Source organism: Phacochoerus africanus, chromosome 3, assembly GCF_016906955.1.
Source record: "Phacochoerus africanus isolate WHEZ1 chromosome 3, ROS_Pafr_v1, whole genome shotgun sequence".
NCBI lineage: Eukaryota > Metazoa > Chordata > Mammalia > Artiodactyla > Suidae > Phacochoerus > Phacochoerus africanus.
This window is the reverse complement of record NC_062546.1, coordinates 31,208,892-31,225,965: the sequence shown is the minus strand read 5'-3', so window position 1 is coordinate 31,225,965 and position 17,074 is coordinate 31,208,892. Positions and strand designations below refer to the sequence as shown.

The 17,074-nt window shown below is 53.3% G+C and overlaps 2 protein-coding genes across 9 annotated transcripts in view; both read left to right on the top strand.

Moving 5' to 3' along the window:
• The window catches only part of ADAM33 (ADAM metallopeptidase domain 33), a 19,347-nt gene extending 12,799 nt beyond the window's left edge, over positions 1 to 6,548 (top strand). For 5 of the 8 annotated variants that reach the window (XM_047771512.1, XM_047771510.1, XM_047771515.1 and 2 more), the window contains 3 exons: positions 548 to 639; positions 824 to 898; positions 1,203 to 1,984. In XM_047771512.1, coding sequence (XP_047627468.1) covers positions 548 to 639; positions 824 to 861 — 130 coding nt within the window. In that variant the 3' untranslated portion in view covers positions 862 to 898; positions 1,203 to 1,984. Of the gene's footprint in view, positions 1 to 547; positions 640 to 823; positions 899 to 1,202; positions 1,985 to 6,486 lie in introns of those variants that run through there. The other 3 variants (XM_047771511.1, XM_047771516.1, XR_007133896.1) reach the window with 3 other exon arrangements.
• On the top strand, positions 6,438 to 17,074 carry GFRA4 (GDNF family receptor alpha 4). Its single transcript, XM_047770188.1, has 7 exons — positions 6,438 to 6,832; positions 6,956 to 7,065; positions 7,160 to 7,294; positions 8,031 to 8,119; positions 8,505 to 8,543; positions 15,332 to 15,386; positions 16,854 to 17,074. The coding sequence occupies exons 1-7, from the start codon at positions 6,438 to 6,440 to the stop codon at positions 17,024 to 17,026; spliced, it is 996 nt and encodes a 331-aa protein (XP_047626144.1). The 3' UTR covers positions 17,027 to 17,074.

The following is a 17,074-nucleotide window of genomic DNA, read 5'->3' as shown; positions in this document are numbered from 1 at the left end:
AGATCCGAGCTGTGTCTGTGATTGACAATGCAGCTTGTGGCAATGCTGGATCCTTAACCCACTGAGCGAGGCCAGGGATTGAACCTGCATCCTTGCAGACACTATGTTGGGTTCTTACTCCTCTGAGCCACAACGGGAACTCCTGAGGGGACTTTCAAAGAGATATCAAAGGAAGAAGCAAGGTCCTGGGAGGTGGGTTATGAGCAGCCGAGCATAGCTTAGAGTCATCAAGAGCAGCAGGGCCACCCAGTACAAGGAGCACAGACACAGGTACCACTGGGGAAGAAAGTCCACCCCCCTCTTTGGGGCCTGAGTGACTCCAGCATCTGGAGGATGCCGGGGTGGTGCCAGAGCTTGGGTGAAATGTCAGGGCTGGAGAGAGGAAGTGTTGGAGGACCTGGGAACACACGAGTCTCATCTGGAGCCTGGATCCCAATGTTCTAATCAGGAGAGAGCAGGAAGTGAGCTGGAGAGAGTGACCTGTGTGCCAGCTGCTGGTTGCTAATGGTCACTGCCTCTATCTCCTGGCCTCTTACCCACTGCTTAGGTCCAGACATGGCTCATGCAGGGACCGCCCTCTGGGCAGTGTTCACCCCATGGAGCTGGGCCTGACAACCACTGGAGAGCCCCGGCCCCTGGGTGAGTGAGGCATGGGGGAGATGGGGAGGGAAGAGGAGGGACGGGCACTTGTTCTCTGCCTCCTTCCAGATGGGCCCCCTCCTCTCCATTTAGCACCCAGCCACCTTGAGCCCCTGTGCCCCACCCCCACCAGGGACTCCTGCCACCTGCATTCACAGCCCTCTTCCCACCCTGTTGCTCCCAGACCTTGAGAACTCGGCCGGGACCCAAGAGCCACCTTGAGAAGCCTGAGCCCCGCGGCCCTGCTTGTACCCCCAAGGTAGGTGGGGCCTCCCCCTGCCGTTGCACCTCCACCCACCTCTGTAGCCCCTTATCTCACAGTCCCTGACTCTGAGGTTTTGGACTTGGGTTATTGTTATTATGGAAATAAGATGGGTGGGGGGAGGGGAGAGCTGTTGTCAGGAGGCCAGATGCTGGAGGCATCCGGGGCAGGGAAGGGAGATACTGTGGCTCTTCTTGGGTCATCGGTTTTCCCTGAGGGAGGATAGGGGGTTCCTGCCACATGACTTGCAGCTTGGGGTCCCAGCCCTCAGGGGATGACCCCTCCCCCACTTCCTTCTCAGCAAGTAGAGTCCAAAAGCCAAGATCCCGTCTCTGGCTGGTGAAAGGCGACTCCTGAGATGAGAAGACTTAAGGACAGGTGGCTACTGACAGTGGCTCCAGGCACTTGGACCCCCAGGGGGAGAGCCAGCAAGTCAGCCCATGTCTTGCACCTTCACGAAGCTTTAAGATTTCTTCCCTGAAGTTACGTCCACACCATCTACTCCAGGACCCTGGAGCCTCATCAGAACTTGCTCAATGGTGTCCTTGTTCTTTGGGGCTGCAGGATCCTGCTAGGGTACCCCCTCCAATGCAAGCAAGAATCCATGAGTTCCAGGAGCAAAGGTCATGGAGTCCCTGACCTCCGGTCACTAGGGGGTGCTGAGTCATGCCAGGCACCTAGAGAGGCCTCTGTCCAGGCAGCCTAGTCTGCTCTGCTATAGGCACTTTATTTAGAGGTAGCTGCTCTGTGGAGGGGAGTGACTGCTGCGCCAGAAGCCGAGACTCCAGGGGCCCTTGGCAGACTGAGTCCACTTCCTTGGAGCCACCCCTGCAATACAAACAAACAAAATCCTGGGGACTTTCCTCCTGCCTCCTCCTGCCCTGTCCTGTTTCCCAGATGCTTCCTCAGCCCCACCCCACTCCTAGTCCTCAGACGAGGTTTTATTGGTGCACGGGGCCAGCTGTGGTCCCTTCACTTTGGACATAAATCAGCCTCTCCTCCATTCCATGGGTGGGGACAAAGGAAGCCATTTCGGAAAGGACACCAAAGTAGAAGTCAGAAGAAAGACACATCGCCCTGGAACCTCTGTGGTTTTTTTTTTTTCTGTCTGTAAATTCAACCCCTGAGGGTGACAAAGGGTGGTGGCTGGAGGGTGGGGCCTCACGTGACAGCCAGGCCCCAGATGTACCCAGGCATAGGATGCTGTTGCCTGGCTTGAATGACTCCTTTGCGCCACCTCTCCTGCCTCCCTTGGACACTCACAGAAACCATTTATTCTCTCCCTTTGCTTCATGCAAGAGTTGCTGAGGGACCTTCTGTATCAGCCGGCTGCTGCTACATAACAAAACCACCTTAAACCAATAACCAATTCTGTGAATTGGCAAATTAGGTTGAACTCAGCTGGTGGTTCCATTGGTTTCAGCTCAGCTCACTTATATGTCTGCAGTCAACTGCTGGTCACTGCTCCGGGGTTGGCTGGCCGTTGGCTAAGGTGATGGAGATGCGTGGTCTCTGTGTCTCCAGTTTTCCAGTAGGCTTGCCCTGTTCCCATAACAGCTGGGGAGGGTTGCAAGAGAGCAGGACCAGGATTAGAGGGAGACACGTGAGGCACTTACCTTGGGCACAAAAAAGCAATCAAGTAATATTTTAATGTACTATTTTTATTTTTATTTATTTTTAGTTTTTTGGTCTTTTTTAGGGCCACACCCATGGCATATGGAAGTTCCCAGGCTAGGGGTCAAACTGGAGCTGTAGCTGCCAGCCTATGCCATAGCCACAGCAATGCCAGATCCAAGCCACATCTACTATCTACACCACAGCTCACCACAAAGCTGGATCCTTAATCCACTGAGTGAAGCTGCGGATCGAACCTGCGTCCTCAAGAATGTTAGTCAGATTCATTTCTGCTGAGCCACGATGGGAACTCCCTTAATATAATATTTTTAAAGATCAAAATTAATGCAAAAGTCTGTGATGAGCAAAATGTCAAAATTCTAACTAAAGACAGGATCGGTTACCATGCCAAGCCATGCCGAGCCTGAAGCAAAAGGAAAAATCAGTAGTTGTGATTCTGAGGCAAGTACCCCATTCACCTTGTCCTGCAGGAGAGTGTGTAGAAGGCTTCTGAAGCGTCCATCATTGGCACATTTAACCTCCGTAGCATTCCCTTGGCCCAAGCAAGTCACAGGGCCAGCCCAGGTTCTATGGATTAGGAGATAAACTCCACCTCTTGAAGAACTGCGGAATTTTTGCAATTACCCACTGGCAGCAGAGAAGCAGCTCCAAGGCTCAGACCTTGCTCTCAGTCTATAGTTCAAGGTGCTGAATGAGACTCTTTGCTAAGGCCCCCCCTTCTGTTCACTGTGGGGTTCTGATTTATAGGGATGACAGAGCAATGACATAGAGAGGTTAATACCATTGAAAGACGTTTACTGCTTACAGTTTTCTCAAGAAGAGCACACACCTGCCAGGCGGGAACACACAGGGAAGCACCCAGTTTGTAAGGAAAGGCTGAGGAACGACCACAGTTTGGAAGAAACTAAAGTGACATCACCACTAAGTGCAATGTGGGATTCTGGATGGGATCTTGGAACAGAAAAAGAACATTAGTGGAAAGACTGGGAAAGTTCAAAATGGTCTATAGTTTGGGGAGTTTCCGCTGTGGTTCAGCAAGTTAAAACCTGTCTAGTATCCATGTGGATGCAGGTTTGATCCCTGGCCTTGCTCAGTGGGTTAAGGATCTGGCATTGCGGTCAGCTGTGGTGTAGGTTGCAGATGCAGCCTGTATCCTGCGTTGCCGTGGCTGTGGCTGGCAGCTGTAGCTCTGATTTGACCCCTAGCCCGGGAACGTCCATATGCTGCAGCTGCAGGGGAGAAAAAAAAAGGCCTGTAGTTAAGTTTTTGTACCAATGTTAATTTCCAAGGCTTGATAATTGTACCATGGTAAGCTAGAACACTGACATTAGCGAAAACTGGGTGAAGGCTATAAACAGAATGCTAGGAGTTCCCATCGTGGCTCAGCAGAAACGAATCTGACTAGTATCCATGAGGATTCAGGTTTGATCCCCGGCCTTGCTCAGTGGGTTAAGGATCCTGCATGGCTGTGGTGTAGGCCAGCAGCTACAGCTCCGATTCAACCCCTAGCCTGGGAACCTCCATATGCCGCAAAAAAACCCAAACAAACAAACAAACCAAAAAAACGCTAGCATTTTGACAATATTCTAACTTTTTTTGCACGTCTAAAATTAGCTAATAAAAAGTTAAAATAGAACTTTTAGGAAAGAATCTTTTAGGAAAAGAACAGTGTTGCTTCATAGTTAATAGCTTAGCATGGGAGAAACAAGATCTTCTTGAGTTGTTATGTGGGTGTTGCTATGTGTGTGTGGGGGGGTGGGGTCCATCTAGGTACATTCAGGCCCCAGACTCAGTGGGGGCGGGGAGTCATTCCTAATGCAAGAGCTCCTCCCACAGAAGAGCACATCAGTGCAGACACCTGGGTTTCCACATCACTGTGGCTCAGGGGCACTGGGAAGGAGGCACCTTTTGACCGGGGCTCTGCCTCCGGTCAGCCTCTCCTCTGCTGCCCAGCATGGCTAGCTGCTTGGCACCTGCGCTGCTGCTGCTGCTGCTTCTGGGTGAGTGGCCGCCTCCCCTGGACGTCTGAAACTTGGCTTCTCTGTCCTTGAGCCTCCTCTACCCTTAAGGACAAGGTGGGAGGGCAGGAGGGTGATTCCAGGAAAAGCCAAAATGCAGGAAGGGGCACTGGTGAGACACCAGTGCTCGAGGTGTGGGGGGACACACAGCATCCCACCCCCAGCTTTTAGGCGCCATGGAGCCACTTCCTCCCAAGTCTCACCCTGGTACCTCTGCCCCAGGAATCTTTTTCCTACTGCCTGCTCTCCCGCCTCTCTTACCTTTCCGCGGCCCCAGCCCTCCACCTTCACTCTCGCAGCTGCAGAGGTTCCTTGCCCTGCACCTTCAGTGTCTCCATGTCATGCATCTGCTTTCCATCTGCTTGGACAACCCGTTCCCTGCCTGGGGGATCACGGAGGGAGGGGTCACTTTACCAGGTGGTCTGAGGTTGGGAGAATGGAATCTAGCAGAGGTTTAAGGCCGAGGAGAACTTGGAACTGAGATGTGCTGTTTGAGGGGTGGAGATTGAGGTAAGGGTGCTCCTGGTAGAGGGCAACAGTGTAAAACAGAAATGGGACCAAGACCTTAGGAGACTAGGTGCTGTCGTGTGTGGCTGAGGCCTGGGGATGTGAGGGCTTGACTGGGAGAAAGTTTGCCCGCGGCTCTGTGAGTCCTGGAACGGAGGGAAGGTGAGTGGATGGGAGGAGAGGAGAAAGGAAGGGCTTCCCTCCTCTGATCTGTGCCCTCCCCTCACACACCCATCCCAAGCCCTCAGTGTCCATTCTGCCTTCCTCCGTGGGCCCTGGAAAGAGGTGGCCAGTGCCAGAGAGGGGCCCTGCTCCAGGAACCACTCCCCCACCCCCACGCCATACACACAGTGTCACGGGTGCTGACCCAGGCTGGGAAACTGCTTCTCACCTGAGCAAGGTGCTCCCGGAGGTTGAGAGCAAGGGGTAGGGGTAGCTTGGTTTTGGTGACCTAGGTCCTAGGAAGCGGCTGCCAAGTTCCAACCCCCCCAGAGATCCTGGCTTGGCTGGATCTGATGTGGCCCATGGCACTTCTGGACAAAGCTCACCCTCTGCCCAACCAACCCCTGGTGTGTGACTGGCCTGTGCCAGGAACACTCTCTGCCCTCAGCAGAGTGCCACCTAACATGGAGCTTCGGGCCCTGTGGCTAAAGACAGGACTCTGTGGCCTGCCATCAGGGACTTTTCTTGAAGCCACACCTGGGGAGCCAGGCTTACACGGCCCCAGTGCCCAGAGCCCTTGCGGAGAATCCCTCTTTCACCCGGCTGGTGGAGAGCGGAGGGGCCGCAGGAGCCAGGCTCCATCCAGATGGGGCAACAGAGGTTGGGCTGGTGAGATGGGAGCACCTGAAGAGAATGGAGGGAAAGGATGCCGAGGCAGGGGACAGGAGGCGGCGCAAGAGAAATTCCAGAAGGAAGGAGAACCAGAAACCCAGAGGCCAAAGTGTCTCCCAGGGGGAGGAGGGGAAAGAAAGAAAAGGCAGGTGTTCCAGCAGGTCAGAGAGGAAGAGGAGCGGCCACTGTCTTTGGCGCCATTTTTGCTAAGTCTCCGTTAGACAGGTCCTCAGAAGCCTTGCTGTTTTCAGTGTCAGGTGAGGCCCAGGAGAATGGGAGGAATGTCATGGACCCCTTTTGGATGGGTGAGGAGTGGTGCCTGGGGAGGACGGGCCTCAGCTTCTGGGGGAGGCCAGGCTCAGCCTCGCTGGGCCCCATCCACCCCAGACGTGCTGCAGGAATCCTCAGATCCAGCCGCCGCACATCCCCGCGACGGAAGGCGGGTCAGTGGCAGCCGCTCAAGCCTTCAGTTCACACTGCCCCCACTGGGTTTTGAGCACCCCGCACCTTCGGAGGGCTTGAGCGGGAGGCAGTAGTAAAAGATGTGTGTAAGGCACGCCAGCAACTGCAGCCTGCCCGCCGCTCCACCAGGCTCGCCGAGCTCTGCCGCACGGAACCGATGCGTGGACGCGGCTGAGGCGTGCACTGCGGACACGCGGTGCCGTCGGCTGCGCACCGCGTATGTGGCGCAGTGCCTGGGTCCCGCCTCGCCGGGGAGCTGCCCACGCGCCCGCTGCCGCCGTGCCCTGCGCCGCTTCTTCGCCCGCGGGCCGCCTCCGCTCACTCACGCGCTGCTCTTCTGCCCGTGCGGTGGCCCCGCGTGCGCTGAGCGCCGGCGCCAGACCTTCGTGCCTTCCTGCGCCTTCTCGGGGCCTGGCGCGGCACCGCCCTCCTGCCTCGCGTCCCTAGAAGCCTGCGAGCGAAGCCGGGTCTGCAGGTGCGGGAGGAGGTAGGGGAGAGGGAGGGGGTGGAGCCCACGGGGCCGGGGGGCGGAACACACCAGGCTGGGGGGCGGGGCTAGGGAGCCGCCCGCCCCCTCACCAACCTCCCCGCCCCGCAGGCCCCGCCTCTTGGCCTTCCAGGCCTCCTGTGGGCCCGCCCCCAGCGCCTCGGACCTCTGCCAGGGGCACCAGGCCCCCAGCTGCCTGAGCGCCTACGCCGGCCTCGTGGGTATGCACCGCCCGGATCTTTGCTGGGGCGGGGGCTTTCCTGGGGATGGCTCTGCCTGGGTGGACCGATTATCCTGCCTTTGGGATCCCCGCAGGCACCGCCGTCACCCCCAACTACGTGGACAATGCGAGCGCGCGTGTGGCACCTTGGTGCGACTGCGGAGCCAGTGGAAACCGGCGTGAGGAGTGCGAAGCCTTCCGGGGGCTTTTTACTAGGAACCGCTGCCTGGGTGAGGGGCCCTGGCAGGGCGGTGGTGGAATCCAGTCTGTCCCCCTCCCTGGCTTCAGGGAAGCCCATTTTAGAGGTGAGGAGTCTGAGGCTCTATGCAGCAGCCACTCAGGCCCACTTCCCCCTCTGCTGTCGTCCTGCCCTTTGGAGAATCTGTGCCCTACTGAGTATCGGGAGACCAGGTCACAGACCAAAGTAGAATCCTAGGGTTGTCTAGGCTGGTGTCCCCGGGGCAGGAAGTGGAGGCAGTTAAAACAAGTTTCCAAGAACCTGGAATAGAACAAGGCAAGATTCCTGTTCCTCTACTTCTGAGGCTGTTCCATCCCCAAGGCACAGCCAACTCCCCCTATTAATTATCTTGCTTTTTTGGGTCTGAATAGCTGAGTCTGACCAGTCAGGGAGTTAAGGAACCTGAGTTTGAAGCCGGACTCTGCCACTTACTGAGAGTTAGTTAACTCCTCTAAACCTTTTTGTGACCATCTGTAAAATGGGGATGATAATGGTTACCCTCTTGTGAGGATGGAAGACTACAGTTTGTAAGGCACTCTTAACACAGCTTGTCCTTATTTTGTTATTCCTTGCCCAGTACCTTCCATCCCAAAAGCCAGTTTTTGCAGCCATCCTATCATCTCATTCCTGGCTGGGGAGAACCCACACAGGATGCCAAGTGTCTCAGTTTGTCCTTGAGGGTGCTAGGGTTTCTCAGCCAAGGCCACCCTGCACCCCTCCCTCCATAGATGGTGCCATTCAGGCCTTTGATGGTTGGCCCCCAATCCTACATGACCACCTGGACCCTCACCAGGACTCTGAGCACAGCCTCCTGCAGGTAGGTGCACGGAGGGAAGGTGAGCCAGCAGCCTTTGCACTGCCTCCTCCCACCCTTCCATGCCAGCTGGGCTTAGTTGGAGGCATAATTGGCCTGGGATGGTGGGGGTAGCAGAGAGCAGAGCTAGGCTTCTGCCTCAAGCCTACACTCTGCTCCAACCTGCCAAGGCGTCCTCTGCAGACCGGCCCCTGGAGGGGAGCTCCCTGCTCTCCATGCTCCCTGTCCTGGCTCTTCAGCCCCTGCTCTAACTGGGACGGCAGACCTTGGATGACAGCCAACTGTCCCACCCTGCCTGGGATACTGGGCCTCATCGGTGCCCCACTGGAAAGGGACCGGGTTACCTCCCAAGCTGGCCCCAGTGCTCTTGCCCCACTGCCCTTTACAGGTCTGGACAATTTTATCAGCCTCCCAAGCAGATCATGCTGTAAGTAGTACATCTGAACAGACTTGCAGGCTAAACTCCCTCTAATACTTCTCCAGCCGTTCATGGCATCCTCCGGTTAGGTACCACCCACCCATCCTGATAGCCACCTGCACCCCATAACTAATGTGGGCAGAATGCTTCCTCTCCATGATATGCTGCTTGTTGGGCACCACCTGGAGTGAGAATCCTGTCCCCTGTGTTGCACTGGTCACATGGCCATCTTCCCCATGGTTCAGCCTCGCACTGAGAATGGCATCCATAGCTGAATAAATCCACACGCACTGAGACTGCCCTTGCTTTCATGTGATCTATGCCCTGGGAGTTTAGAGACCAGGATCAGCCACAGGTTGTTCCTCTGCTGGCCTTTGTGACCTTGTTCGGCCTCAGAACCTCTCTAGGCTCCATCTTACCCGTGGATGCTGAACTAGTAGCAGGAATTTTGGTTGCTTTTGTTTATTGTTTCATTCCCAGCTAGTAATCAAATAAAGAAACTACATTTCCCAGCCTTCCTTGCAGCTAGGGAGTGGTCATGTGACATCTTCAGGCCAATGAGTGAAATTCACAGATAAGGCTTTTCAGGAGAGTTCTTTAAAAAGGAGCAGACTTGGGTGATCCGGTTGTGGCGCATCTGAAAGGAATCCAACTAGGAAGCATGAGGCTGCGGGTTTGATCTCTGGCCTCACTTCAGTGGGTTAGGGATCTGGTGTTGCTGTGAGCTGTGGTGTAGGTCTCAGGCGCCACTCAGATCTGGTGTGGCTGTGGTGTAGGCCAGCAGCTGTAGGTAGCTCCAATTGGACCCCTAGCCTGGGAACCTCCATATGCTGCAGTGTGGACCTAAAAAGCAAAAAAAATTTAGAAAAGAAGCAGACTTGCTGCCTGGGCCCTTCAGCCTGTGGCCTCAACTCACCCCCCTTCTTGCCCAGTATTTGGTGGCAATGCCTGGGGACTTGGGCACCATTTTGAAAGTAGACCCACATGATGACGTTGTGGAGCTACTGCACCAGTCCCAGGCTGCCTTCCTCTGGACTTTATTATGTGAGAAAAATAATACCTCCAGTTTGTTTAAGCCATTTTCTCCTCATGTGTCTGTTGTTTGCAGCCAAACATAGTCCTTGATTGATACACTCCCACCTCTGGGGTGCCTGGAGCCCTGAGATCACCTGCCTTAGACATTAAGGGGAGCCCCACCTCAGTGTGCACAGAGCCCGGCCCTGGCAGACACTTGAAAGAAGGGTCAATGGTGGTTTTGTTTTTCCTTTTTTCTTTCCTTCTTTTTGGCGGCGCCTGAGTCATGCACAAGTTCTCAGGCCAGGGATCCAACCTGTGCCACAGCAGTGACAACGAATGGTTTTTAAAAAAAATTTTTTAATTTTAATTTTTTTCTTTTTTGGTTGCCTTGCAGCATATGGCTGTCCCAGGCCAGAGATCAGATTCAAGCCACAGTTGGTTGCAACCAATGCTGCAGCTGGCAACACCAGATTCTTAACCCACTGTGCTGGGCCAGGGGGTTGAATCTTCATCCCAATGTTCCAGAGACTCAGCCAATTCCATTGTGCCACAGTGGGAACACTGGTTTTGTTTATTAATTTCCGTGTTTCTGTCCACATGGAGAGTCAGATTCTTTCCTTCAGCCGAAGGAAATTATCATAAAGTTTCTTATAAACAGTCTGTGTGGACCCAGCAAATGCCGAGGATGTTGGTTTTTTTTTTTTTTTTTTTTGGTCTTTACTATTTCTTTGGGCCGCTTCCGCGGCATATGGAGGTTCCCAGGCTAGGGGTCAAATTGGAGCTGTAGCCCCCGGCCTACGCCAGAGCCACAGCAACGCAGGATCCGAGCCGCATCTGCAGCCTACACCACAGCTCACGGCAACGCCGGATCGTTAACCCACTGTGCAAGGGCAGGGGCCGAACCCGCAACCTCATGGTTCCTAGTCGGATTCGTTAACCACTGCGCCACGACGGGAACTCTTTTTTTTTTTTTTTTGTCTTTTCGAGGACGTTGTTAAACTGCAGTTCTGTGGAGGAGTTTTGGGAGGGGAGGGTGGAATGAAGGGGAAAGGTACTTAGCCTTCCTCCTCAAAAGCTTGGAGAGCCCTGATGAGCTACTGTGTCTCCGGGTTGTTCCTTCTCAAACCTGGTTGAGATTTGGCAGGAGCCACAAGACAGGTTGAAGTAGAAGCTGTTGATGCATTGCTCAGACCTCTCTAAGCTAGTACAACCCATCCCCAAGCTGCTGGGATGTTGGCTGCTAACAGATCGCAGCTGCTCCCTTCTCTAGAAGAAATGACTGTAAGGTTACACTCTGCTCCCAGAGGTGGACAATAGCCGATGACTGACTGAGGCAGGAGTTCAGGGCCTGGCCTGCCTGCCTGGGGGGATAGTTCTCTGTGCCATTCATGCATCAGAGCTCCCTGTGGGATCAGGCTAAGGTTGGATTCCAGCTGAGACCACATCCTAATTTAGCTCCTTCCCCTGCCCACTACTGCCTCCCTCACTTAGAAGTTCCCTTCAGGGCATTCCCTCCAATAAATCATGGCTTGAGAATCTCTGACTTGGGCTCCACTTCTGAAGAACCCGACCTAAGACACAGGGGTTAGGTACAGACCATGCCGAAGCCCAGGCCTGGGGCTGTTCTGAACAGAAAAAGAGCCGCTGGCATTGCGACTATGTAGTTAGCAACTCATGCCAAACCTACAGATGCTGCATGTGGCAGCTGTCATCCAGCCTATCAGCATCAGACAGTACTCTCCTGGTTGGAACCAAACAGATCAAATTGGCTTGGGCATGCAACTGAGCAACCTGGGCTGCAGGCACAGCTGTCTCCAGGGGTTCAGATGATATTGCCCTTTGCTGGTCCGTGCTTCCCTCCAAGACCAAACAGGTTCTTCCCACAGCTAAGGATGTTCCCAGCAGCCCTGGATCTATAGTCTATCCTTTGGCACTCTCAGCAGAGAAAGGCACTTCTCTCTCTCAGCATTTGTGGCCCAGAGAGTGACATCAGCCCACCAAGTTCACACAGAATGGAAAGGACAGTTTTCTAATAGAAAAAAGGAAGGATGACAGTCATAGCAATGCTCAAAGAGTCTAGCCTCTTCCCACTTCACAAAGAAAAAAAGAGTCAGCCACCTACACCTGTATGGGAGTGGACACCTGGAGGTGGGCTGGAGACAGGTGTGGGGTGGGCAAGTGGAAGCATTGCCTTGCCCCGTGTGCCACCATTGCATGGTGGCCCAAGTGCAGAATTAAATATCTGCTGAGTGATTCACCTTATGTGAGAGTATGTTAAACTCTACCACTTCTGTTTTTCACTCAAATAATTGGAAAAAAATAGAACCATATACCTTTCAAAAGATTGGGAAGATAAAAGTGAATGGAACTTAGGGAGTTCCCGTTGTGGTGCAGTGGAAACGAATCCAACTAGTAACCATGAGGTTGCGGGTTCCATCCCTGGCCCCGCTCAGTGGGTTAAGGATCTGGTGTTGCTGAGGGCTGGGGTGTGGGTCGCAGATGAGGCTTAGATCTGGTGTGGCTGTGGCTGTGACGTGGGCCAGCAGCTGTAGCTCTGATTAGACACCATGTGCTGTGGGTGCGGCCCTAAAAAAAAAAAAAAAGACAAAAAGACCAAAAAAAAAAAAGGAAAAAAAAGAAAGAAACAAACAACTGAATGGAACTTAGTGGAAAATTGCAAAATTGTTTCATGGCAGCTGGCTGTTTTCCTTCAGTACTTCTCCCCAACTCAGGCACAGTCTTTCATCAAATGGAGCCCCTTTAACATCAGATAGTATGCAAGGAAAAGAGGCATCTGTACTGGGGACAGGGGAAAAATGAAAGGTCATGGGGCCCTGATGTGAGCCTGGCTCTGTTTTCTCCCAGAGTGAGAACATTCCTGGCAGGAGGCCTGAGGCCGTCCGGGGCATGGACCTAGCCAGCCCTGGAGACAGAAGCCAAGAGGGAGGACAAGGCCCTGTGTCATGCAGAGGCCACCATCCTGCCACCTCTGGGACAGTGCAGTTCCTAGGCTTTTGTGGCTGTAATGGGCTGAATGGTGGCTCCAAAGATATGTCCGTATCCTAATTCCTGGAGTCTGGGAATGTTGCCTTATGCGTAGGTGAATATTATCTTCTGCAGTGAAAGGTGTGATTAAGGATCTTGAGAAGAGGCACTTATCCTAGATTATCAGAGGGGCCATAAATGAGTCACGTGCGTCTTCATTAAAGAGAAGCAGAGGGATTAGAGTTTCCGTTGCGGCTCGGTAGATTCAGGACCTGACAGTGACTGTGAGGATGTGGGTTCAGTATCTGGCCTCGCTTAGTGGGTTTAGGATCCGGCATTGCTGCAAGCTGCAGTGTAGGTCACTGATTTGGTTTGGTAGTGCCATGTCTATGGCATAAGATGACAGCTGCAGCTCTGATTCAACCCCTAGCCTGGGAACTTCCATATGCTGCAGGTGCGGTGTTAAAAAAAAAAAGGAAGAAAATAAAAAGAGAGGCAGAGGGAGGTTAGACAGACACACAGGAGACTTAGGCAGAGACGGGAGTGATGTGGCCACAAGCCAAGGAATGGAGGCAGCCACTGGAAGCTGGGAGAGGCCAGGAACAGACTCTCCTCTAGAGTATCTTCTGCCCTGGAGGGAGTGCAGCCCTGCTGACAGCATGATTTTGGACTTTCGGCCTCCAGAACTGTGAGAATAAATTTCCATCATTTAAACCCACCGAGGTTGGATAATTGGTTACAGCAGCCCCAGAAACTAATGGAGTTGTCTAAGATGGTCAGAGTGTGGTTTCTGTCACTTCCATGTAAAAAGGTCCCGGATTGTGGCACAGGATTAGGTCTGGCCATACACCTCAAAGCTGAGCCAGCTGCGGCCCCCACAACAGGAAGGGGTATCGCCTTGTCCACATCTGAGTATCGGCCTATGTCCTGCCAGGTAGCCGCCTTGCTGTTACCTGTCTCACAGGCGCTCTGGGCAACTGCAGTCCTGGCCCTGGCCTCACCCCTGTGACTGGGTCTCTGTTAGCTCTTGTCAACACTGAGCCTCCAGCTGGCAGGTGGCTGGGGATGAGGGCAGTCAGAAAGGCAGGTGCTGGAAGCATCCATGGATTTATGGGTGGAAACTTCATGGCTCATGAATGCCCACTCTGGCGTGCAGCCTGTTGTCTGAGGTGCAAGGTTGATAGGAAGCTGCTCACTGCCCACCTTCTCCACCCAACTCCCCACTCGAGTTTAAATGGGGCCAAACTCACAGAGTATGGATACTGGTGGGTGAAATTTCTAGAGAGCCAGGAAGGAAGGGGCTGTGCAGGGCTTCAGGGGAGGCCCCCCAGCGGGAAAGCAGCTTGCCAGTGAGCCTGGCAGGCCTGTGATTTTTTTTGGCCTTTTTTTTTTTTGGTCTTTTTAGGGCTGCACCAGTGGCATATGGAGGTTCCCAGGCTAGGGGTCTAATTGGCGCTGGTTACAGTGTGTGTGACTGTCTGTGCAGATGCAACATGTGTGGGGTTGGAACTCAGATACAAGGCATGACATTGAGGTTGGTGACAGAACATTCCAAAATGATGACCAGCTCTTGGTAAAGTTGTGAAGAAAACAAAGTCCAGTCTTCCCTTTAGTTATAAAGTAGCTGCATTTCGGGAAAACTTTGTTTACAACAGGATTGGGTTCTAAACTAAAATAATTAGAAACAGGAGTTCCCGTCGTGGCTTTGTAGTAACGAACTGCACTAGTGTCCTTGAGGATACAGGTTCGATCCCTGGTCTTGCTTTGTGTATTAAGGATCTGGTGTCGCTGTGGCTGTGGTGTAGGCTGGCAGCGGGAGCCCCGATTTGACCCCTAGCCTGGGAACTTCCATATGCTGCGGGTGCAGCCCTAAAAAAATTAGAAACAGATTTTTTTCATCTACACAAGTATTCTGCAAGACATTTAAAAATTGGGGCTGGGGCATGAGTAAATTCCTTATTGGGCAGGACATTCCAACCCACTAAATGATAGCACTGCTTCTCAGTAATAATCCAGTCACCTCACCTCTTTCCAAGATGTCCCTTAGGGGGCAGTCCTGTGCCCGTTAGAACTATTGTCCCAAAGGACCTGGCCGGCCTCCACTCCGACCTCTGCTGTTGTACGCATTTTGCACCCTGCCCCCTCCCCCACCCTAGGCCTCCCCCTACCCTACGCCCTGCAGACCCACCAGGCACATGGGCCTCCACACCCGCTGTTGCTTCTATTCACCGTGCTCTTCGAGCAGACATCCGTGTGCTCCCTCCTTCACTCAGCTCTGCCCAGCTGTCACCTTAGCCTCAGGACCTTCTGCATCCCCATTCCGTAAAGTAGCAGCCCCCAATCCTTCGCCAACCTTTCTTCACAGAACTTAGCCCCCAGTATTGTCTTCATTGTGTCTCCCCACAAGATTGCAGACTCACTCCACGAGGACAGGGATTTGTCTGCATGGTCCATGGTGAAGTCTCTGGTCCCAACACAGTGCTTGGGTGACAGATGGTGGCAGACACACTTCAGTCACTGGCCCACAGCGACTCTGAAATCCTCCTGGGCCCTGCCTTGGGGTGTGGGAGGTTCCTGGCAAGTTCCAAAGTCTGCCCTCTGGACCACATCTGAGGCGGCATGGGGTCGTAGGCCCTCGTTAGATGGCTTTCACAGCCTGCAAATGGTTCTAATTAAGGCTTTCTCAATAGTCACAGGGTTGGTTGGTTTCATTTTTTTAAGGTCAGATTAATGGTTTCTTTGGCAACATCATTCCCTCAAAAACCTAACTTTTTCTTTCTTTCTTTTTTTACCAGGCAGGTCCAGGGTCATTGACAGCATTCCTAGTTCTTTCCTGGGCACTGTTCTCAGGTTGGCTTTATCTCTTTGCTTCCTTATCCACATGCCTTCCCCTCAAGATGATGAGCTTGTGGTTATGAGGCTCAAGCAGGAAGCGCACACCCTCTGATTCTTAGCCAGAGGCTGAGTCATGGGCCATTTTTTGCTTATAAGCACATCTTCCTGTTTGGAGACTAGAAGCAAGGCTAGTTGCCTTTCCCAACACTCTATGACCTTGTATTTCAGAATTCTCTACCCAGGTCATTTCTGACTGTAAACTGGCTAAATTTTTTTGGAACCCACCTCTGTCTTCCTCAAAGCGGCCAGTAATAATCAACATACCACATTCTGTTTTTTTTTTTTTCCCGTTTCTTTCCCTTGAACAAAAAACTCAATAGACACGAAGTTTACTTTAACAAGTTAATCAAACATCAATGGCTGTACCAGAGGTCCTGCCACTGCCTGGCAGTGATCCCCAGCTGGCCTGCCTGCTGCATGTGTCTCCTCATTGCCTGCCACCTGACCACCAGCTAAACCAATGCCATGTAGCTTAGGCTTTGGTTTAAGTTACCTTGCACTTCTAGGGGCCAGTTTGTATATGAGTAAGAGTAAGAAAAGCTACCTGTTGTAATAAAACTCAAAATCTCAGTGGGTCGGTAGAGTGAAAGTTTGCTTTTCGGTGATGCACAGGCCAGCACACAGCTCTTGCTGGTCAGGTGACTTGCCTCTTGGTGGTGACGGAGGGGACCCTCACTACCTTCACCATCATTAACTTGTGCCCTCCAGGGAGTCCCACGTGGGAGCATGGTAGGTGTGCCACATTTGGAACTTACATACATCACTTCTGCTAGCGTTTCTTTGGCTAAAGCCCGGTTTGTGGCCCCAACCTAACTGCAAGGCTGCTGCTGACCTGTGTGTCCAGTGGCAAACTGCTACAGTGTCACCAAATCATAGGTTTCTAGTCAGTCAGAGGTGCTTGGTGGCTCTCACAATCCTTCTCACAACAGTTTCAAGGTCCTCCCCAACCTGGTGCTGGCCTCCCATTCACCTGTTTCCCACCCACGCCTAGGCTGAAGCCGGTGGGTAGGCCTCCTCCAGGCTCCCGACCCTGGCCTGGTGCCTCGCCCACCCTCCCCTGTAGGAACCATAGCCCTTCTTTGTGCTTCCTCTGGACTTTTGCTTTCTCATCTTCTTTGCCTTGGTCTCACCTGAAAGGCACTGCTCCGAGGGCAGGAGCTACATAAAGCGGGGCCGGGCATGCAGAAGGCCCACAGACGAGGCTTTGTGAACAGACGTGTAAGTTCATCAGAAATTCAGGATCAAGGAGGAGTTCCTACTATGATGCAATGGGATTGGGGGTGTTTCTGCAGCACCAGGTTGCAGGTTCGATCCCCGGCCCAGCTCAGTGGGTTAAAGGATCTGGCATTGCTGCAGCTGTGTTGTATAGGCTGCAGTGTGGCTCAGGTCTGATCCCTGGCCTGGGAACTCCACATGCTGCAGGGCGGCCAAAAAAGACCAAGGACAATGCTGTGGCCTCGGAGGACTGCGGGGAGCTGAGAAGATACAAGGAGCCAAGGAAGGGAGCTTGCCTGAATGGTGCAGTTCTGAGGACAAGCTCCCAATCAGGAAAAGGGGCCTGTCTGAACGGTACAATTCTGAGGGCAGCTGCCTAAACAAGGGGATGCCTGCCTGCACGGCACAATTCCGAGGACAGGCCCCAG

What these genes read in the sequence shown, in the direction of transcription:
- GFRA4 (XM_047770188.1), top strand. Translation starts at nt 6,438, where the DNA reads ATGTGTGTAAGGCACGCCAGCAACTGCAGCCTGCCCGCCGCTCCACCA. An exon ending in GAGCGAAGCCGGGTCTGCAG is followed by an intron (nt 6,833 to 6,955) that starts GTGCGGGAGGAG and finishes CCCGCCCCGCAG; the next exon opens with GCCCCGCCTCTTGGCCTTCC. An exon ending in TACTAGGAACCGCTGCCTGG is followed by an intron (nt 7,295 to 8,030) that starts GTGAGGGGCCCT and finishes CTCCCTCCATAG; the next exon opens with ATGGTGCCATTCAGGCCTTT.